Genomic DNA, 24,331 nt, shown 5'->3' with positions numbered 1-24,331 from the left:
GTAGAATCACCACATGTTGTTCTTTGGTTTGGAGGTTGATGAGCCACAATGCGCAGTGGTTAAAATGTAGTATTGCAAGCTATGTCTGCTGACTACAATTCGGCAGTTCGATTCTCACCGGCTCAAGGTTGACTCATCCTTCTATCTTTCCGAGGTTGGTAAAATGAGGACCCAGATTGTTGGGGGCAAATATGCTGGCTCTGTAAACCTCTTAGAGAGGGCTGTAAAGCAGTGTGAAGCGGTATATAAGTCTAACTGCTATTGCTATTGCTATAGCATGTAGGAGCAATATAGGAAGGTGCTGGAGGGGTGAGTTGCCCTAACGGATTTGGGATAAATAAATGGTCTCGAGGTTAAAGGATTCTCCCCCCATCAGTCTCAGTGTCCTCATGTAGACACCCAGAGGTTTTGTGTTTAACAAAAACACATAGCTTAAGATACATAAAATTGCAGAAATATTAAGTAATAGAGGATGAAATTTTGGGCATTGTTGCAGGGTTTTTTTCTTTATGATATGAATTGATAATACTTTCTGCTTCAAGGAAGAGAAATCCACCAAGGAAGGGAAATCTACAGTGGGAGACCCAATAAGACCAAGGGAGAGATTTGCTGAGCAAAGTATCTGGTGGAAAAGACTCTAGTTTTCAAAGAGTAGGAGTCATCTCAGTGATGATGGAAGATGATGGAATCCAAGAAGCCTAGAGGATTTTTTCCCTCTTCCTGTTCTCCTCCCTAAATTAGAAATGAGCTCAGAAGTGAAAGCAGAGAAAAAAGATACCCGAAGGAGTCTGTTTGTTTATTCATGTCAGAAGCATCACAAATTAAAGTAAGGCATACTACCAGTATATGACATATGACAGCCCACAACCTGTTAGATGTCAAGGTCCTCTTTGAACACCATATGATATAAAATATAAAATACAAGGCTAAAATATGTGCAAATTAAACGGATCTTACCCAGAAACTAGCAACATTAATTGTGTTTTGTCGTGCTACTATGAAGTCCTCAAGTGTACACTGATCAGGACACAAAAGGCAGGTAAACAGAAGTGTTGTTATCTGCATGTCAATACAATCACAAACAGCAGAAGCAACTAGATAGCCCCATTTGTTCAGAGGGTCTCTGGATCTTGTTGTACCCATGTGCAGTCTATTCAATGATTTCCATACTTTCCAGCTTTCGTCAGACCTAAGTGCCAGCTCCTCTGTTGGTTCCATCCAGTGTTGGTTCTTTGTAGCTTTCCATAGGACAACTTTGTCTGAAGACATGAGGGAATGAAACAGATACATTAGTGTGAACAGCTCCCTTTGAAAGTATTGGTATGGTATTGGCATATATATAATTTATTAAGCCAAGGCCACTGTACATATTAAATATCATGAGGAGAACCATGTGTGCATTTATGGAAAATTCTTGTCTGTTTACCTAACATGATGGATGATCATCTGAATAACAACAAAGGCATTGTTTCCTTGTGCACAGCATAGTAGAAAGAAATGATAAACCACTCCTGTATTTTACCAAGCAAGCAACATGGGTAGACAATATAAAATTAAGATATATTGTGGGATGATGTTCCTTCAGGTTGGTTGGTACTCAAGATTTTCTTGAGGAGCTCAGGAGTTATTTGGAATACTGATAGTGTTTATGATGGAGCTGTATGAAAGCTTTTATGTTTAACTGTTGATGTTAGCATATTAATAAAAGAAAATCAGAAATTCTGTCGAAGACAGAATTACACGAGAAAGAACACAAAGATGTTTGGAGATGAATATAAGTAGCACAAATATGTGAAAGGTCAAAACAATGAAAAGTGAAGTAAACTGATTATACATTGATATCTTAGGTATCAGCAAATTAAAATGAACTGGAATTGGAGACTGTTAGTAAAGAAAAATCATATTGTTTACTACTCAAGACATGAAAAACGAAGGACTAGCATTGCTTTCATGGTTAGGAAAATATAGCAAGGGCAGTATTTGGATACAATGGAATCAATAATTATATTAATTAGACTTTATAAGCAAGCTTTTAATTTGATGGTTATTGAAATGCTTCACCCACGAAGCAAAAGAAGGAGTTTGAGGAGTTTCATGGTCAAGTCCAATCTGAAATTGACAGATGCGTTGCTTGTAATTGAAGGTTGTAATTGAAAATAAATTGGAAAAAATAAAGAAAAAATGTACTATATTTGTATAAATGTAGTTTTACATTTCTATAAATGTAATGGTACTCACAACAGGAGAATAACTTACCAGTTTCTACCAATCCAATCATTTCTTCATTGCCAATGCCAAAATCTTCAAACCACCACAATGATGCTTTCTGTGAATTGTTGAAGGAGCTTTTATGAGGCAGACTTTGAAGGAAAAGGAGATTAGAAATGGTTAAAGGAGACCAGGAAGAGATTGATTTCAAAAAGCAAGTGGCTTCATAGGCTATTTTACAGCCAATTGTATATATAAGATTTGTATGCTGAATACTGAGAGAGAAAAAGTACCATTGCTTTAAAATTGGAGGATGAAACATCAATTACATGAGTTATGCTGAAGACACTACTCTGAGAGCTGAACTTACAAATTATATACAGTGTAAGTCACAGTCAAAGAGCACAGTGAACATATTAAATATAAACAAGACCAAACTAATGACAACAGGTGCAGCAAAGTACAGATAAGGAAGATATTGAAGTGGTAGATTGTTTAAGACTGACTGTCAACTGAAAAATTACCAGCAGTCAAGAAATATTGGCAATTAACACTTGATAAGATAGCAATAAAGGCCTTGAAAAGGTACTCAGATGCTATAATGTCTCTATACCTACAAACAGTGGTGGGATTCAATTTTTTTTTTACTACCGGTTCTGTGGGCATGGCTTGGTAGGTGTGGCAGGGGAAGGATACTGTAAAATCCCCATTTCCTCCTGATCAGCTACGACTCGAGAGGCAGAGAATAGGTAAGAACCTGCTGAATACCACCTCTGCCTACAAAGATCAGGCCCTCACAAGCAGGGTTTTCCTGTCACATTCTGCTGAAGTGAAATTTTGGCTCTGAAGAGCAAGTTAGAAAGAATATTGAGAATGCTTCAACCACAATAATATACGGGCAAACAATCGATACAAACTCAAGATAAACCGCTCCAAACTCGATTGCAGAAAATACGACTTCAGCAACAGAGTGGTCAGCACCTGGAATGCTCTACCCGACTCAGTTGTTACAGCCTCAAACCCCCATAGCTTCAACCTCAAACTGTCTACCATGGACCTCACCCCATTCCTAAGAGGTCCGTAAAGGAGGCGTGCATAAGCGCACCAGCGTGCCTACCGTCCCTATCTTACTGTCCCCATTTATCTGTACTTACTTCCTTTATTTATGTTTATACCTATACCTGCTATCTTGCACATGTTTGACAAAATACATACATACATACATACATACATACATACATACATACATACATACATACATACCATGATAGCCAGGAAAAAAAGAAGAAAGAGATAGATCATAGACCACATTAATTCAGAATTTTCCATTAAGGCACAATGGTCAACCAGAAACTATTGCACTTTAACCCATTACGGAAAGACCCAGTTCTCTTGAAGTCCACATTACTGAGAAAAGTTGAAAAAAAGAAGAAGAGGGCAGCTAGCAGGAAAGCAGATGGACTAAATTATAATAGCAGTGAATGCACTATTGGGAAACCCCAAACTTAAGTGCCAGATTGAGGACAGATCATTCTGGAGAAAGTCTGTCTAAGTGGTCACTAAGAGTTGACGTTAACTTCATGGCAGTTAACAATAAAATCTAACCAAGTATATTTTCAGATACTCTTGGCACATTCTATTTTAGCAGTTACTGAAAATATAGTTTAGTTTACAGTGAGGAACAATTCCTGGGATAATTCCAAGAAATGAGAAAGAAATTTGAAGGTTTCCTTTTGTATTAGTCCCATATCCTTTTGCTTTGAAGAACTCAGAGGACAGGAAATAAGAATGTGTCAGCAAAAATGTGAGTCTTGCTTGAACCCCAAGATGACATGGTCACTTCCTGTCAAAATTCCCACTACTTTTATCTGTTCAATCAGATGTTTCATATTGGTTAAGATCATATCTAGGAATCATGATTTCATCTCTTCTTCAATCTTTAGAAAAAACGAAATAGTCAATAAGGCCACTGAAGATTTTTTGAGAATTTTTCAGTCTTAACCAAATTATCAGGAATCCCCATAGAGGTGTTTAGTTTAGTGGTCAAAGCACCAGGCTAGAAACCAGGAGTCTGTGAGTTCTAGTCTTACCTTGGGCATGAAAACCAGTGGGGTGATTTTGCCTGTCTGCCTGTCTGTCTGTCTGTCTCTCTCTCTCTCTCCCTTCCCCCCTCTTTCTTTCTCTCTCCAACCCACTTACCTCACGGGGTTGCTGATGGGGGAAAATAGGAGGAGGAAGCAGTATGTTCGCCACCTTGAGTTATTTATTAAAATGATAAAGGCACGAAAGTAAATAAATAAATATTGGGATTACATTTTTACAGAAAGTATTTACTTTTTTGGATGCCTTTATAATTCCTGCTGAAGAATATAAAGAACTGAATGCAAGAATATAAAGAACTGAATGCAATCCACAGTGTTTTTATTTGGATTTCACTTTAGGGCAGCAATAAGATTTATCTTCCCTATTATAAAAGCAATGGATTGGAATAAGTAGCAGGTTGTTACAAAACTAAAAAGTAGCTTTGTGCCTTTTTTTTTTTTAAAGTCTTGCTCTGGAGCAAGGAAAGAAAAGAAAGGCCCTTATTTTCACTACTAAAATCAAAAACCACCCAACCCTAACTACCTAATTCTGCCAAAGATAACACTCAGGTAAAGGAACTGCCAGAAGTAGCATTTTCTGCAACAGAAAGCCCTTCAGTGAAGAAACACACTTAGCCTCCATACCTCTTAAAAATGCCGCTTGCTCACAAGGCCTTGTGCCAGGGGTGAAATGCTCCCGGTTCAGACCGGATCGCCCGATCTGGTAGCGATGGAGGCAGGTGGTTCGGAGAATCTAGACATTAAGCCCTTGTCATGGACAGATCATTCTCTCCTTCACTTAGACTTTTGAGCCGCTATCCTCCACTGCAGGGAGATGGAACCAACTAGGTGGTTCCGTCCCAGGTGCCTGATGGACCCTGAAAGGTTCCTAATGGATCTTGGGCCATTTCCTGAGACCCTGGCACATGACTCGGCTGAAGACCTGGTGGCTGCCTGGGAGAGGGCGGCCGCCGGAGCTTTGGATCGCGTAGGGCCTTTGCGGCCTCTGACCCGACGCTGATCTCAATTGGCTCCTTGGTTCTCTGAGGAGAGAGAGATGAAGTGTCGGAAAAGATGCCTAGAGAGCGTCTGGAGGACTAGTCAATCTGATTCTGACCGAACACAGGTGAGGTCTTATATCAAGACCTACCTAGTGGCGATAAAAGCAGCAAAATCCAATTATTTTTCTGCTCTTATCGCATCTGCAGAGAATCGCCCAGCTGCTCTGTTCAGGGTGACCCGCTCCCTTCATCAGGAGGGAGCGCGGGAAGATCCCTTGCAGGGTAGAGCTGAGGATTTTGCGCAATTCCTGCATGATAAAGTCGCTCAGATTTGGGAAGGCTTAGATTCCAACTGGATGAGTCCAGGGGGGGAGACAGGGGTAGGTCTTGAGAATATTATCTGGGAAGAGTTTGACCATGTGGCTCCCGAGGACATGGACAGGATTCTGGGTAGGTTTAGTGCTGCCACATGTTTACTGGACCCGTGTCCCTCCTGGTTGGTACTGGCCTCTCGGGAGGTTACACGAGGCTGGCTCCAGGGATTATAAATGCTTCTTTGAGTGAGGGTGCCTTTCCCGCCACCTTGAAAGAGGCAGTGAGGCCTCTCCTCAAGAAGCTGTTCCTGGACCCGGCTGTATTAGCTAATTATCGTCCGGTCTCCAACCTTCATTTTGTGGCGAAGGTTGTTGAGAATGTGGTGGCACGACAGCTCCCCCGGTACCTGGATGAAGCTGTCTATCTGGACTCGTACCAGTCGGGCTTCAGGCAGGGGTACAGCATGGAAACGGCATTGGTCGCATTGGTTGATGATTTCTGGATCATCAACCGGAGGGGTTGTTCCTCTGTCCTGGTCCTATTGGATCTCTCGACCATGGTATCATGCTGCAGCGGTTGAGGGGGTTAGGAATAGAGGGCACCGTGCTGTGGTGGTTCTCCTCCTTCTTCTCCGACTGCTCGCAGTTTGTGTTGGCAGGGAGGCAGAGGTCGACCTCGAGGCGCCTCATCTGGGGGATGCCGCAAGGGTCGGTCCTCTTGCCCTTTCTGTTCAACATTTATGTTAAGCCGCTGGGCGAGATCATCCGTGATTTTGGGGTGAGGGTACATCAGTATGCTGATGACACTCAGCTGTACATTTCCACCCCAGACCACCCCAATGATGCCCTTGACGTGATGTCCCGCTGCCTGGAGGCCGTGCGGGTCTGGATGGGGAGAAATAGGCTCAGACTCAACCCTTCCAAGACCGAATGGCTGTGGCTTCCGGCGTCCCAGTATAGTCAGCTGACGCCATCGCTGTCTATTGGGGGTGAATCTTTAGCCCCCACAGAGAGGGCTTGCAATCTAGGCATCCTCCTGGATGCACGGCTGTCTTTAGAAGAGCATATGACGGCCGTGGCCAGGGGGGCCTGCTATCAGGTATGCCTGATTCGATTGCGTCCCTTTCTGGACCAGGACACCTTACGCACAGTCACTCACGCCCTTGTTACCTTGGCTGGACTACTGTAATGCTCTCAACATGGGGCTCCCCCTGAAGAGCACTCAGAGGCTCCAACTGGTCCAGAATGCGGCCGCGCAGGTGATTATGGGTGAAACCCGTTGCGCTCATGTAACACTTCTCCTGCACGAGCTGCACTGGCTCCCAGTGGTCTTCCGGGTGCAATTCAAGGTGTTGGTTACCACCTTTAAAGCGCTCCATAGCTCAGGACCTGGGTACTTACGAGACTGCCTTCTGCCACTGATAGCCTCCCACCGACCAGTTCGCTCCCACAGAGAGGGACTCCTCAGGGTGCCGTCGGCCAAATTATGTTGGCTGGTGACACCCAGGGGGAGAGCCTTCTCTGTGGGAGCCCCTGCCCTTTGGAACGAACTGCCCCCGGAAATACACACAATCTCTGACCCCTGAGTTTTTTGCTGTGCCCTCAAGACCCTGCTCTTCTGACAGGCAGGGCTATCTGTGTAATGGAGTTTTAAATTTGGAGTTTTAAATTTTTGGGTTTTTAATGAATCTCGGCCGCAAATGTAAGAATTTTAATAATTTTTAAATTTAATTGTGATGTTTGTATTGTGTTTTTACTTGGCTGTGCACCACCCCGAGTCCTTCGGGAGAGGGGCAGTATAGAAATAAAATTATCTTATCTTAGCTAACCGGTAGCAAAAATCCCTGCCTACCGCATGCCCAGCTGAGCCGCGCAATCATCAGAGGTTTTTTTTTTAACTTTTAAAAGCATTTTTTCTACAACATCTTCAGCTGAAAAAATGCTTTTAAAAGTAAAAAAAAAAGCCTCTGATGATTGCGCGGCTCAGCTGGGATCGTCAAAGGCTTTTTAAAACATTTTTTTACAACCTCTTCGCCGAAGAGGTTGTAGAAAAAATGCTTTAAAAAAAAAAAATTGGCCATGCCCACCCAGTCACATTACCCACTCCCCCACCAAGCCATGCCCACAGAACCAGTAGTAACAAATTTTAGATTTCACCACTGCCTTGTGCCGTAATATATCATGCTGGCTTCTCCCATGTCTTATGTTCTGTCTGGTGTACATTGGTTCTAACACTAGTCCTGGAATTAGAACAAGCAGTGGTGGTAGAGGTGGGATGTTGCAGCTATTTTCCTTTAAGGAGCAGTGTTTTGGGCAAGGAAGATCTTCATGCATATGGGACTGTCATCTGCTTGGAGACTACAGCTTCCTTGTGCAGTTGGCCATTGTAAGAATAGGAATGAGATGACCAACCCAACTATGTAATTATCTTGGACAAATTAGGAGAATTGCCAGGTAGGATGCTCATGACAGTTTTGTTTTGACCATTTGGAGAGCATGCAAATTCTGTCCCATTTCCCATTAAACCATAAACAAGAACAACATCTTAATTGTTCCTGTTGGATTGAGTAGCGTCAACACAATTCATAAGCCAAAGTTCAATCCTCTTTTAAGAATTAGAATCTCTAACTAAGGATTATTGTAATGGTTGTGTTCAATGCTAGGGATATGTATGCCACCTGGAGGAAATTTATTACAATGCTTAAGAAGTACAGCTGAGGTAGATATAAAGACATTCATGTGATGAAAAGGGAGGAAGAACTACTCTAAGGTTGTAATTTTGGACCTGTTTGAGTTAATGCAGCATTCCAACATTGTGTTTCAACAAGTATTAATTAATGATAATATTTCTGCATTTAACAATAAGGAAAAGAAGTTGAAAATAGAGTAACAATTTCTTATTTAAAAAAATAATATAAACCAAGCAGAAATGGAATCCTAAACTGTAGAATATGTCTAACATACACACACACACACACACACACAGAAGTAAATAAAAATCATGTAAATTATTTTAATCCTTTTTTGGAAATCTGAGACCTGCTTTCATGCAAGATGCTATTGCATCACTGAATTCAGATAGGAGGAAATAGTTGCACAAAACAAAAAGAATAATTGGAGAAAAAAAACCCAATTATTGCTGAAAAAGAGTTTTTTGTTCTATCGCTCAATACATTTTGAATTGAAATAGTTTAGGAATACTACAAGCAACAAAAAAATTGGAACAGGATAAGGAATATAAAAGAAAATTCTTGTTTTAAAAATGTATAACCTCAAAAATAATGTGAGAATATAATCTGCAATATAATTACAGGTGTACACATACATAAAACAGAATTATTTTATTAATTCATATATATGTATATAGTTTTATATAGTGTTTACTTCCAAGAATCCTGACTGCTCTTTAGAAGGCCAGGTCCTGAAGATGAAACTCAAATACTTTGGCCACTTAATGAGAAGGAAGGACTCACTGGAGAAGAGCCTAATGCTGGGAATGATTGAGGGCAAAAGAAGATGGGGACGACAGAGAACAAGGTGGCTGGATGGAGTCACTGAAATAGTAGGCATGAGTTTAAATGGACTCTAGAGGATGGTAGAGGACAGGAAGGCCTGGAGGAACATTGTCCATGGGATCACGATGGGTCGGACATGACTTCACAATTAATAACAACAACTTCCAAGAACAGTTGGAACAAGCAGCACAATACAAAAGTATATAAAAATGGTCTAGCTAAGGAAGGCTCTGTCAGTATTACCACTCAACATTTTGAAACTGAAGGCCAGGAGCATATGGGTGTTTTCTGATATAACTTCATTTTGGGTATCATTCAATTCAATATTTTGTCTCCCTTTCTCTGATCTTTATTCTCTGTTCTCTGTATATATTGTTCTATTACCTCCCGTCTGGACTATTGTAATGCTCTCTACATGGTGCTCCCCTTGAGGAGCACCGGGAGGCTCCAACTGGTGCAGAGTGCGGCCGCGCGGGTGGTAATGGGAGCGACATGGCGTTCCCATGTAACACCCCTCCTGCACAAGCTGCACTGGCTCCCGGTGGTCTTCCGGGTGCGCTTCAAGGTTTTGGTTACCACCTTTAAAGCGCTCCATGGCTCAGGACCTGGGTACTTGCGGGACCGCCTACTACCATCAATAGCCTCCCACCGGCCGGTACGCTCCCATAGAGAGGGGCTCCTCCGGGTGCCGTCGGCCAAACAATGCCGACTGGTGGCCCCCAGGGGGAGAGCCTTCTCTGTGGGGGCACCTACTATCTGGAACATGCTCCCCCCGGAGATACGGAGGATCCCGGATCTGCGCACCTTCCGCCGCACTCTAAAGACCTTTTTATTTCACCAGGCGGGCCTGGCCTAATTTTCTCCCTCTTTTATAAAAGATTTTTAATTTTTAATTTTTTAGTATTTTATATATTCAAATTTTAAAATTGGTTTTAAATTGATTGGGGTTTTAATTTGTCTGGGCCAAAACTATTTAATCTGATTTTAATTCCACTTTTTAAATTTTGTATGTATGTATTTTATTGTTTGGCTGTGCACCGCCCTGAGTCCTTTGGGAGTAGGGCGGTATAGAAATCAAATCAAATAAATAAAATAAATAAATAAATAAATAAATATTACTAATTGAAAGAGAGGAAAGATATCGTACAAGTGCTAACAGATACAGATTAAGCCATCAGATGGCGCCATCTAAAGTCAAATGAATAGAAACAAAGACAGAAAACTTCCATCCAACATGATTGCATGGTTAGAACTAGTAAACAAGGCTTTATTCCTTTGAGAAAGGAACTGAAACATGAAACTAGAACAAAATGTACGAAGCTGGAACTATGCATGTAAACAAACACATGTGAGAACCAGCACAGATGCTATAAATTACAGCAGGGATGTCCAATCTTGGCAACTTTAAGACTTGTGGACTTCAATTGCATGGCTGGCTGGGGAATTCTAAGAGTCGAAGTCCACAAGTCTTAAAGTTGCCAAGGTTGGACACACCTGCCTTACAGAATATAAAAGGGATTCTCTACCCAAAAGGTCATTGGAATCTCCCGATTCCCTTTTCTCCAATTGGTAAGTGGAGAAGGGCATTCTCTACTTTTCTCCCTTGTTTGTAGATATATCATGTTTATAGGTGTGTGTGTTTCTGTGTGTCCCCTAGAGCATTTCTTCCAATCCTCTCTACAAGGCACAGAACTATCCCTTGTCCATCAAATGGCCAGAAATGGCATGAACACAATATTCATCTGTAGTTTTCCAAGCAATCTTCTGATCTTTCATCCAGGGGTGAAATTCAACTCGTTCTATCTGGCTCGGACAAACCGGTAGCTGTGGCTGCAGGAGGCTCCGCCCACCCACGCGGATGTCACGATGTTGCTTTTTTGCGACTATTTTAAGCCTCTGCTCATGCACAGAAGGATTTGCGCATGCACAGACCCTGCAGTGCGTGAGCAAAGTGCGTGCACACACGGCGCACACACATTTGCGAACCGGTAGGGAAGGTAAGTGAATTTCACCCCTGCTTTCATCTCCCCAGTTCTGACTACCATTCTCAAGTACAGTGGTATCTTGCTACACGACTGGTTTGAAACTCATTGAATTTGGTACTCAATGCATTTTGACACAAAAATTTTGGCCTGGTATTCATCATTTGTTTAGTACTCAATGCACCAGCTAGAACTCGATGTTGGCTGCCGTGTGACACCCTACATTATTCCTTATGGGAAAAAATTGTTTGGTACTCATCGTTTTTGGTATTCATCGTGCCTCCTGGAATAATGAGTTCCAAGATACCACTGTACATCTTCTCCTTCCAATAGCCCTGCAAGTAATTGGCACCAATTGGATCTCCAATTTAAATTGCCTTCCAGGTTCTCTTCCATCTCACCACTGTCACTCCTCTGCTCTCTAATGATGACCATTCCTCCTTTAGGATAACTTTTAAAGCTTTTTTCTTCTATAAACTGGTAAACTTTCCATGGGATTTTAGGTCAGTGTTGACTCCTGGGTAAGTCTCTGCAATGTTCTTGGCAAGTTTTCAGAAGTGGTTTGCCCCAGTGGTGAAATCCAAATTTTTTTACTACTGGTTCTGTGGGCGTGGCTTGGTGGGCGTGGCGTGGTGTGGTGTGGCTTGGTGGGCGTGGTAGGGGAAAGATACTGCAAAATCCCCATTCCCTCCCCACTCCTGGGGGAAGGATATTGCAAAATCTTCATTCCCACCCCACTCTGGGGCCAGCCATAGTGGTATTTGCCAGTTCTCCAAACTACTCAAAATTTCCGCTACCGGTTCTCCAAAACCTGTCAGAACCTGCTGGATTTCACCCCTTGTTTGCCCTTGTTTTCTTTCTAGGACTAAGAAAAAATAACTGACCAAGGCTCGCAGCTGGCTTATGCCTAAGGCAAGACTAGAATTCACACTTTCCTGATTTATAGCCTGGTAACTTAAGTATTACACCAACCTGGCTCTGTTTTCCAGTAGGCATGATTTATTTTAATATAGTTACAGTGAATATCTAGGTATGGCTAAGCAATGTATTTAAGGGACATAGATTGCTCCTTTTATGCATATACATTATGTATAGCTATAGCAGGAAATAAATGGATAATATTCAACTACAAGGCCAGCTTCAAAAATTAGAGTTTGTCCACAAGATGGCAGTACTAAGCTGGAAAGAGAATTGAAGTGAGTCATAATGTACAGTATTTCTTGTGCAAAGCATTTATAGTTGTCTATAACTAAAGGTAAGGTAAAGGTTCCCCTCACCAGTCATTCCCAATTCTAGGGGGCGGTGCTCTTGTCCCTTTCAAAGCCAAAGAGCCAGCGCTGTCTGAAGTCGTCTCTGTGGTGATATGGCCGGCATGACTAAACGCCAAAGGCACATGGAGTGCTGTTACTTTCCCACCAAAGGTGGTCCCTATTTTTCTACTTGCATTTTTTACGTCGTTTTGAACTGCTAGGTTGGCAGAAGCTGGGACAAGTATCGGGAGCTTACCCCGTTATGCTGCACTAGGGATTCGAACCGCTGAACTGCCGACCTTTCGACCGACAAGCTCAGAGTCTTAGCCACTGAGCCACCATGTCCCTTGTCTATAACTACACAACATGTTATAGATAGATACCCACCCAAAAGAAAAAAACATTTGGAAAATAAGCAAATATTGCCATGATGTTTAAGACAAGGAGTGGGATGGAAAACTTTTTGTTTTCCTTTTCCTGGATAGGCTACTGGATCTGTAAGTAGTCATGTGACAAAGAGAAATTTAACAAGGGAAACTTTTTCTATGGCGAGTTTCTAGCCTCCAGTATGAAAATCAACAAAGGAGCTTTATTTTGTCTAGACTTTTATTCCTTCATCTTTTTCTCTTTTATACAAGCAGTAGTGGTGAAATGCAATTGACTGATTGATTATGTACTATCTTTGCTATCCTTGTCAGCTCTTGCCAATTACATAGATTTTCTCCACAATGGTTTGGTCCTTCAGCTCTTCAAACCGTGCACTCATCGCTATTGTTGTCGAGTCTATTGCTCTTGCTGTTAGTCATCCTCTTTTTTTTCCTTCCCCCTTTCCCAGCATTAGAGGGAATTCCCACATTCCCTTCCTCTGTGTCAGAAATGGGTGGTTCACAGGGTTATTGTACCTTAAATATGACCAAACAAACAAACAAACAAATAAATACATAACTCCTTCTTCAGAGAGGTAGGTTACACCATGTGTCTGAAGTAAAATAATTTGAGGAACTTTGAAAACGTGTTCAATTTTGGAGAATTTTTTTTTTAAAGGTGCCAGACAGTTCCTTTTTGATTTCAGCTGGATGGTGGGTTGGGCTGCTTAGCATGACCAAATGTGGCCAAGTTAAGTAGGGGTGTTTTACCTAATTCTTGCTAAAGTTTTGGTTCTTAAGTCTTGAGATATAACAGAAATCTTGTATTTTGCAACATTTAGACTTCCTCTTCTCTTGAAATGGCTGTGAACCCTTGGCCCATGACACCCTTGGTTAGCAACCTCTGCAAAGCCTTGAGGCCAAAGGGGACTGGAACCAGAGGTGTTTTTCCCAACACTTACCACCTCTGCCTGAAAATGGAGATGGGATTTCCAAAACCCTGGAAATAACTCTTCCATGGGCACTAATGGAAACCTTGCTCATGGACTTCACCAATTTTGGGGACAACTAATGAAGACCGTGATGGCAAACCTATGGCACTTGTGCCCGAAGTGGCACATGGAGCCATGTTGCCTGGCATGGGCAGGGTTTGTGGCGCGCATGCTTGTGCGACGAGCAGCTGGCCTTTTTGCACGCGGCAGTGCTGGAAACTAGAAGAGCTGCTCTTCCATTTTCCTGTGTGAGCATGCGCGCCAGCCAGCTGATTGTTGAGCGCACATGCGCGCCAGAAACCTGGAAGAGTAGCTGGCTCGAATCAGAAGTTCAGTAGCTGAAACCAGAAGTTTATTTTTGGGCACACGCATGCGCCCTAGGCAGCTCCTTTTCCAAATTGCGGGCGCTCCCTTTTTGGCACTCAGTGCCGAAAAGGTTCGCCATCACTGAACTAAGGCATTGTTTTTTCAAGATCTATAATAACAAATAGAATCTTCACAAGAGCCCGATGGCATCATTTCAGGATTTTAAGTGGGAGAATTCCAAATATGCTGATCAGCCATGTATTTCTGCTCTTTTCCCATAATCATTTTGTATGTACAGTATATGTACTGGCATTTGATTGGAAATTAAATGCTGATACTACATTCACAGCATAAGGAGGGAAGTAGGGAAGTTGTTGAAGCCTGACAGTCAAATTACAATATATTTAAGATCATGTATTGTATACTAGAACTGATAATAATTCAAGGGTGTGGTGAAGAACTTTTCAAGCATTGTAATGGTTTTGTTTTAAATAACTTTTTGTTGCTTCACCGCTTTCTGCCAGTAAACTCCAGTAAAACCCAACACTAGAAGTGATAGGAATGCCAAGGCATTTCACTTAAACTCTCATTGCTAATAGAGAAAGTGAACTATGCAAATATTACTTCTTAGTGTCACTTGCAAGAAAACGAAGCACAGAATCTCCAAGGTTATTTCATCTCTATCGAATGTCATTTGTCTTCTGAAAAGACAAGGTGATAGCTGCCTCTTGGGGGAACTTTCAGGAAACTGGTTCATTTTTTTACTCTTCTCACCCACTATAAATCATCCAAGCATTAATTTTAAATCTCTAAGCATTTCATTTCTAGATTAATAGTCTTCAAACCGGTGTGCCCAAATGTATTGAAATACAAATCTCCTACCAAGCACAGTTAGCCTTAGCATGGCTAACTCTGGCCAATTCAAGTACTGTAATGATGTTTTATATAATTCTTGCCAAGATGTGGAAAGAAGTGAAAATTAGCATAGATGATGCCATACATTTGGGGACAAACTACAAGTTTCATTGTACATTTTGTTTTAAAATGTCAGCTATAATGCTGGAAATATAGCGTTGGGCTTTGATGATGTTATCCAGACAGTCGTGTCTGACTCTTGACCATTCTATGGGCCATGTCTCTCCACATCTTCCAATCTTGCACTGCTTCTTTGAATTTTTCTGTGCTTTGGGCTCTATCACATGGGAATTTTAACTTTTCTCAAGCAGCAAAGCATAGAACAGGAAGTCCTCCACACAGAACGTGTACCTCCACACAACACACAATTGTGATTTGGAAGGTGTGCGCGTCGGACCATCTGCTTAGCCAGGGTTGGCCTTTGTGGTATAGGTATGCAGACATATAGGTATGGACAGCTGCACGCAACTCTAAATCAAGCTTCAGCCTTTCAAATACAAGCTTTGGGAAAAAATTAGCCCTGCTTTAGCAATAGCACTTAGACTTATATACTGCTACACAGTGCTTTACAGCCCTCTCTAAGAAGTTTACAGGCTCACCATACTGCCCCCAACAATCTGGGCCCTCATTTTACCAGACTCGGAAGGACAGAAAGCTGAGTCAACCTTGAGCTGGTGAGAATTGAACTGCTGGCAGTCGGCAGAATTAGCCTGCAATACTGCATTCTAACCACTGCACCATCATGGCTCATTTAAGTTTTAATCTATATATATAATCTTTAAATTATTTTAATCTATAATGAACAAGAAGTAAGCTAGAAGTAAATGTTGAATATTAAAGCTCATCACAACAACTCCCCAAACTATGCTTTTATATATTTTGTATTCAAAGGAGTTAATATCCTTATTAAAATTCAAACATCTTCTCTTCTGCTTCAATTAGCCATGCTTCCTCCAGTTTTTGGAAAAGATTACACTGCAATCAGAGAACACTGGAAAGCAATTCATGACCTTATTAGCAATTGTCAGATGTACATGGTGTATATCTGATGATTCCTAATAAGGATGAAACTGGTCAGGTAATGCTCTCGGTAGTCAGATTTTAAATAGAAGAATTCTGATCAACCACTAAAACCTAAACTAAAAGCACCACATAGGATAGATACGCTATGCAAAAATGGAAAATTTGTCTGTGATAAGAGGCGTGATGTGGAAGTTACATAAAACCTCATGCTTGGGGCATAACATAATGTAAGTTCTCTCTCATTCTGTGAATTTAAGGCAGTGGTGTCAAACTCACATTGTCAAGGCGGCGTCACGTGACATATCGGGACTTTTTCACCCTTCGCTAAACCGGATGTGGGCGTGGCCAGCATGTGACGCATCCAGCAGGTGGACCAGGAGTTTGACAACTCTGGCTTAAGGGAAGGTGGACCATTTATACCATTCTGATAGATTTTCATCAAAGGTAGATGCAGTTCTTTTCCAGCCTTGGTATACAGATTTAGGATATAGGGCCTGATTATTTGAGGAACCATCTTATCTCCAATACTTTCTGCTTGCTCGATAAGACTAGGCACAGGTGGCACACTTCCAGTCTCTTCAATTCAACAATGTCATTTATTAGGAAGTGCACCTTCTCTGTTACAGTGTTTACTCTCTGGAACGGCATCAACCCAGAGTTCCATATGGCTCCACCCTATAGCTGTTCTACAAGTGTCTGAAAACCAGGGCCTGCTCCAAGCCTGGGATTAAAGTGACTGTCAAGTTAATGTTTGTTTTCTTTGGATGTATTGGGTTGCTTGTTCTGAATGTACTTGTTTTTTCCTTTCATGTTACTAATCCTATTGTTGACATGTAAGCTACCCAGTGTTGCTGGCAGTCAGAGTCAGGCAACAACTCAACTCAACTCAATCAAAAAATCAATGGAGTTTTCCTTAGATCTACTGTTTGTTTTAAAAGTTCTAATTTTTTTCAATAAAAAGTCCTGCAAGGTGTGGCAGTACTTTGTGTACATGACATAGAGTCTCCTCTAGTCAAGGGATATGTACAGTGAATGTCTGAAAAGCAGGTTGCAGTCTGGTCAGCAGGCAACAAAGTTTTTTTTTTTTTTTTTTTTTAAAGTTTATTATTATTTTTATAACAAAAACATAAAACACATCTTTTCAAAATGAAGCTTTTGATCTGGTCACAAATTAATACAAATCACTAACAAATCTTAATTTTCAATTAACACAACTTAATATTTTACACAAATATTTCCCTCAAATCTGTCTATTTAACTATGCCATTATCCCCAAAAACCTGTTACTTAAATCTTAAATCCTAACCAATTACCATTCCATTTTTCTCTTTCAGTTGCTTAGATGGATATATTTTAACCGTAATCATACAGTTATTATAAACATTCATGAAATATTTAATTGCAACATACTCATTTTATTTTTACTATTAAACTCAAAATTTATAATCTTTATTTCTATTATTAAACCTAATTTATTAATTTTATTTTAACTATCACTCTCAACATACTCCTCCTCGTTTTAACTATCCCACCTCATTTTATTTTTGCTATAAAACCCAGCATTGTTATCTTTATCTTTGTTGTTAAACCAATCATTTTTATTTCTTGGCTGTTAAACACAGCATATCCATTTTGTTTTCGGCTGTTGAACACAACATACCCATTTTAATTTTTTGGCCATTACACAGCATGCCCATTTTTGTTTGACTGTTAAACACAGCATATTCATTTTTATTTTTTGACTATTACACAGCATATTCAATTTTGTTTTCTGGCTGTTACACAGCATATCTATTTTTACTTTTTGGCTGTTAAACACAGCATATTCATAGTTGGTTTAACTATTGATCCCTACTTAATCCTTTCTTTGTTGTTTCCATCCATCTATGCATTACTTATTTTCACTTAATCATATTTATCTTTGTCCTTTTTCATAACATTCATGACATTTTAACATTGAGACATGGTTCTTACTTAAAACATATCTTTAGATGTATTTATAAATTCCTTTTAACATTTTCAATTAATCATATTTATCCTTATTCTTTTTCCTAACATTTTAATATTAGAACATAATTCTTGCATTCAAACATTCCTTTACATATATTTATTAATTCATTTTAACATTCTTAATTTCTGTAAAAACCTCCCTTTTATTATTACAATCCACCTTTACATTATTTTATTTTTAATCACATTATCTTCATTTCCTCGCCTGTAGACATATATTTCCTTCCATTTTCCAAGTTTTAAATTTTTTTCTCCATAGGTCAGGTTAATTCTCTTTCTTATTTTTATTCCGGATATAATGTATCAAATCCCTTTCTTTTGGGCCTGCGCTTAAACTTTCTTCCATTCCTGCACCAGTATTTAAATTATTATTATTTCAACCATAGGAGTTCCATTGTAGATTCCTTTTCTTTTCACCAAAATCGAGTTGCCTGCAGACAGGAAAAGAAAAAATCCTCCTCCACAAAGTCCAATAGCTTTTATCTGTAAAGCTCAAAGTTTCCCATAACAAAGAGAAGTTTACAAAGTTCCTCTTTAGTGTCTCTCTATAATCCACATTTTCCATTAGTCATACAAGACTCCATTTTACAGTTATATAACCATCCAATTTATTTCTTTTTCTTTTAATTTAAAAAGTATCAAATCTTCTCCCCCTCCTTTTTAAAGTCCAATTCAAGTTTTAAAGTGTTTAGTCTTTTTACCATATCTCATGATTAATTCCCTTAGTTCTGTTCCAAAATTAGTTGTTTCTCAGATCTTTGTCTCTTTAAAGTTGCAGTTTAAATTTTTTTTTCCAAAGCCCCTATTGTTGCACAGCCGCTGTTTTATGCTGGGGTCTTCTAAATATTAATATTGCTCCAAACGTTGTGGCAAGCCTGGGTTGTTGTCACTCATCCGGCTTCAAAGAGCTCCGTTTTACTCTGCTTTCCTCCAGCACTTTTCTTAGTCCGGTTGTCCCGGCTTTGTGGCAGCCGCCATGGTTGCCGCCCCCCGCCGCCGACTCACAGAGGGCTCCCTCTGACCTCCGAGGAACTTGCCTGTTCCTCTTGGTCGTTCGAGGTGCCCCTCTTTCCCCCCTGTCCCTGCAGGACGGTTCCGGTCCAAAGACCCATCGGCGGCGGTTTGGCAGCCGGGGTTTTCGCGGAGCTCATCAGAGCCCACTATTTCCCCGACTGTCTCACCGCGACGCCAAACCAGGCAACAAAGTTTTGTTTTTCAAAATATTTTTTAGTTTTAAAATAGAAAGGCAAACAATTTTGCAAAGAAATATTGCCATTCCATTTGTTAGCATGAGATGGTAAAGGAAAAAGAGGCAAATTTCTATTACTATATATATGTTTTTAATTTTTGTTGATGTTTTCTTCATTTTTTTGATTGGTTGATCTGTAGCAAATGATGACAACATTTGACACGCTTGCTATCACCCTCTTCATCTGAAGAGACAAGGGAGCAGGGGTGAAATCCAACAGGTTCTGACAGGTTCTGGAGAACCGGTACCGGAAATTTTGAGTAGTTTGGAGAACTGGCAAATGCCACCTCTGGCTGGCTCCAGAGTGGTGTGGGAATGGGGATTTTGCAGTATCCCCCCCCTGCTATGCCTACCAAGCTGCGCCCACCAAGCCACGCCCACAGAACCGGTAGTAAAAAATATTGAATTTCATCACTGCAAGGGAGGTAAATGAATTACCTTGGTGTTCCAGCAGGTGATATTCTGCTCTGAAAACATTTAGAAACTGCATTCCTCATCACCAGTCCTCCTTCACATCTTTGGAGTACTGTCTGTCTTCATCTAGAATAAATCAAATGCAGTCTTTTTTTAAAAAAAGCACTTTGGACCGTCTTCAAAGCCCTTAAATCCTACAAGATCACTAAGCAGTTACGGATTATGTCCAAAAATTATTTACTTAGCTCTAAAATATGTTTTACCCTGCTTCTCATTTATGCAGATCCAAAGGTAAATTAAGAGAATACTCTGGAACAAAACATTCAGTAAAATATTAGCATTTGAATTAAAAAAAGCCAACAGATAGTTTACTATTGTAGCCATTTTCCTCATGACTTATAAATTTTTATCACACAAAAAACTAAATTATGCAGGACCACTGGGTGCTAGTGATTGTGATCACGAAGATGTTTTCCACTGCTGCTAAACAAGTCTTCTGGCTGACCAAATATGATTGCAGCCACCCAGATGTTATTTAATATTGAACTTCAATGAGTTGAATCAAGCAGGCCTCAGAGTTCTTAGCCTGTGAGGATACTGAATACATTTGCTCCACTGGGAAAGAAAAACAACTCAGAAAACATGTGAGTCTTTGGCTCATAGCCGTCTCAACCTTGGCAATGCCACTAGGCAATGTTTGCCCTGGGCCTGCTGTTTATTAATGTATTACTTTAAGAGACATTTTACCAGTCTAGATGAATTTTGGACAAGATAGCACAGTCCACTGAAGACAAGGGTAAAATGCTCCCAGTTCAGACCAGATTGCCCAATCTGGTAGCTATGAAGGCAGGTGGTTCAGAGAACCGGTAGCAAAAATCCCTGCACCCCCCCGCTGAGCCACGCAATCATCAGAGGCTTTTTTTTTATTTTTAAAAGCATTTTTTCTACAACCTCTTCGGCTGAAAAAATGCTTTTAAAAATAAAAAAAAAAGCCTCTGATGATCTCACGGCTCAGCTGGGATCATCAGAGGCTTTTAACAGCATTTTTTTCGACAACCTCTTCAGCTGAAGAGGTTATAGAAAAAATGTTTTTAAAAGGAAAAAAAGCCTCTACCGATCAGGCAAGTCAGCTGGGATCGTCAGAGGCTTTAAAAAAAAAAAAAAGAAAGCCTCTGCTGATCAGGCAACTCAGCTGGGATCGTCAGAGGCTTTTAAAAGCATTTTTTTACAACCTCTTGTAGAAAAAATGGTTTTAAAAGTTTTTTTTAAAAAAAGTTGGCCACACCCACTCAGTCATATTAACCCCCCCAAGCCATGCCCACAGAACTAGTAGAAACAAATAGAATAGAATAGAATAGAATAGAATAGAATAGAATAGAATAGAATAGAATAGAATAGAATAGAATAGAATAGAATAGAATAGAATAGAATTTTTTTTATTGGCTAAGTGTGATTGGACACAAGGAATTTGTCTTGGTGCACACTCTCTCGATGTACATAAAAGAAAAGATGCATTCATCAAGAATCATAAGATTAGAGAGATAGAGAAAGAGATAGAGAAATAGAGTGATTGAGAGATATATAAAGAGAGAGATAAGAGAGAGAGAGGAAATAAAACTCAAGACTTCGGAAGGGTGAGTTGAGTGTCCAAGTCACATATGAATGGGGGTCAAAGGAGATAGAAGCAATAGTTTAGCTTGGTTTGTCTAGAAAAGAGAAAAAAAAAAAACAATAGGAAAGTTAACCTAGAAAGAATTAGCCTAAGCACATAAGGGAATAAGGCAAGGTGTCAAACTCAATGCCCACAGGCCACATCCGGCCTGTGGGATGCTTAGATCTGGCCCGCAGGGCAGCCCTGTAAACAGCAAAGGACCGGCCTGCAGTGCCTCTGCTAGCATACCGAGCTCCGTTTTCATTGGCAGAGACACCGCAGGCCGGTCCTTTGCTGTTTACAGGTGGCCCCACAGGCCAGATCTAAGCATCTCACGGACCGCATCCGGCCCGTAGGCCTTAAATTTGACACCCCTGGTATAGAGGAAAGCATTTTATCTTTCTTCTTTTGCTTCTGAACCAGTGGTGGGATTCAATATTTTTTACTACCGGTTCTGTGGGCGTGGCTTGGTGGGCGTGGCATAGCATGGCATGGCATGGCTTAGTGGGCATGGCTTGGTGGGCATGGCAGGGGAAGGATACTGTAAAATCTCCATTCCCTCCCCACTCCAGGGAAAGGTTACTGCAAAATCCCCATTTCCTCCCGATCAGCTGGGACTCAGGAGGCAGAGAATAGATGGGGGCGGGGCCAGTCAGAGGTGGTGTTTACCGGTTCTCCAAACTACTCAAAATTTTCGCTACCGGTTCTACAGAACTGGTCAGAACCTGCTGAATACCACCTCTGTTCTGAACCCCGGCCACCCCCACCTGGCCCCCTGAGGTCTAAAACAACCCTGATGTGGCCCTCAATGAAATTGAGTGGTAAAATATTTGACACCCCTGGAATAAGGTAAAGGTTTATATTAATAAAAACACTTATCATCATAAAGAAGGAAGTCAGTGCATGAAGCTGTTTTCCTTGTAGCTATCAACAAAAGAGGGGAAGTTGGTTGTTTGATAAGGAATTTAAATCACCAACTGACACTTTGGTCAACACATAAAGAAAAAAAAAGGCTGGCAAGTTTCACCCATGAGGAAATCACCTAGCAGATTGGCAGAGGAAGATTACAGTTTGAGCAGCCAGGATAATAAAAGAGAGAAGAAAAGTGAAATGGAAACTGATCCAGAAGGAGGAACCAAGTGGCCAGAAAACCAACTGCATGAAACTTTTCACAAAGGCAGACATCGGAGGGAGAATTTGCTAAGAGCGTGGGAAGAGCTCTTTTGCTTAAGTATGTACTGTGCATCTGAAATTTTCTTCACATTTAAGCAGTACATAAGAAAAAGATTAAATGAAAGCTTTGAGCAAGGTATCAGGATACAGAGAGATTCATTGTACTGAGTTCAATAATTTAGTGTGGTGTAACATTAATATCATATCTATGTTGATACTATCCATATGACATATGCCATTTTAATAATTATTATAATACACACACACACACACACACACACACACTTATTTTCCTGGAAATAAGACCCTTCTTATATTTTTTTGACCCCCAAAATAAGCATTTGGCCTTATTTTTGGGAAGGTCTTATTATTTTGGGGCGTGTGGAATCAAGATGGGGCTCCTCTTGCCACCTTACCTGATTTCCAGCTCTGCTGGAAATATTTTCAGGGAGGGCTTATTTTCAGGGGGAGGCATATTTTAGCACATGCGCTCAAAAGCCCAATTGGGCTTATTATCAGAGGATGTCTTATTTTCAGGGAAACAAGATACACACACACACACACACACACACACACACACACACACACACTGCATATTATATTGTTATATAACTCTTAATAATATAAGCACAGGTAGACCTCGACTTACGACCACAATTGAGCCCAAAATTTCTGGTATTAAGTGAAACATTTGTTAAGTCAGTTTTGCCCCATTTTATGACCTTTCCTGTCACAGTTGTTAAGTGACTCACTGCAGTTGATAAATTAGCAACCCGGATGTTAATTGAATCTGGCTTCTCCATTGACTTTGCTTGTTAGAAGGTCGCAAAAGGGGATCACATAACCCTGGGACACTACAACGGTCATAAATATGAACCAGTTGCCAAGCATCCGAATTTTGTTCACATGATCATGGGGATGCTGCAAAAGCTGTAACTGTGAAAGATGGTCACAAGTCACATTTTTCAGGGCTGTTGTAGCTTTGAATGATCACTCAACAAACTGTTGGAAGTTGAGGACTATCTGTACATTGGTTTTCTGTTCTTACCCAGAGCTTTAATTTTTTCCTTACATGCAACATGTAAGGAACATCTTTTGGATGTTGCAAAAGAAAAGGAATAATCTCTTTGTCCTATCCCTACTAGTCAATGATTTAGCATTAGACTTGTTTAAACTAAATTATTCAAGAATTGACAAGGATCATGCCTGGGAATTTTTGGTGGGAATTAGCTCTTTGAGCTCAGAGTCACTTCTGTGTTACTACAAGGGCATCGCATTCATGGAGTCACATGCTGAGATTTTATGCACCTTAACCCACCCATCCATTTCTTATAGCAAGGGGGAGCATCTGGCAAAATTTGAATTGTTAAAAGTCTCCCCCAAATCCAGTTGTGAACAGGTATGGGTGTGCCAATGGACATTGGTGATCTTGAAAAGTGGGGCAGGGAGAGATAGTTGATATCCGTGAATTTTTATACTGTTGAGCAAGGACTAGAAAAAATAGAAGAAGTGAATAAATGTTTGGTTCAGAGTTGATATTTTTCAAAAATGAAGATGAGCAGTGTATATGGGCTTGTTGTGCCAATTTTAACAAATTGGGGGGTTTGTTATATAAATGCTACAGTAGAGAATTTTGGGACAGGAGCTTTTACTGTAGTAAAAGCGGTCTGCGTTGTTCTTAAAAATTCACGTACATTTGAAGAAAAGTACAGAGATTTTTAAAACAAGAAGCTAAAACTCTCTAGGATGTACTGGGGGAAGATTCCTAGGGAAAACAGTCCATTGTTCTCCTGTGGAACTGCTGCAAACAAGGGGGGAAGAGAATTTTGAAGCCTTATTATAATGTCCCAGTCACTGAGAAACTTTCTGTAGGAATATCTCT

General features: G+C 40.6%; 1 protein-coding gene across 2 annotated transcripts in view; it reads right to left on the bottom strand.

The window, feature by feature from the left end:
- Window positions 1-775: 775 nt before the first annotated feature.
- The window catches only part of TNFAIP3 (TNF alpha induced protein 3), a 51,432-nt gene continuing 27,876 nt past the window's right edge, over window positions 776-24,331 (bottom strand). Inside the window, exons 10-12 of one of the 2 annotated variants that reach the window (XR_004591718.3) lie at window positions 19,650-19,751; window positions 2,257-2,360; window positions 776-1,259 (exon numbers count right to left, since the gene is read on the bottom strand). Coding sequence is in view for 1 of the 2 variants with exons in the window: in XM_034418893.3 (XP_034274784.2) it covers window positions 19,708-19,751 (44 nt within the window). In the remaining variant the exon portion in view is untranslated. Of the gene's footprint in view, window positions 1,260-2,256; window positions 2,361-18,274; window positions 19,752-24,331 lie in introns of those variants that run through there. The other variant, XM_034418893.3, reaches the window with a different exon arrangement.

The sequence above is a fragment of the Pantherophis guttatus genome, chromosome 1 (genome assembly GCF_059756535.1).
Source record: "Pantherophis guttatus breed Tessera chromosome 1, ASM5975653v1, whole genome shotgun sequence".
NCBI lineage: Eukaryota > Metazoa > Chordata > Lepidosauria > Squamata > Colubridae > Pantherophis > Pantherophis guttatus.
The sequence above is the reverse complement of the archived record's forward strand: the minus strand, read 5'-3'. Positions and strand labels throughout refer to the sequence as shown.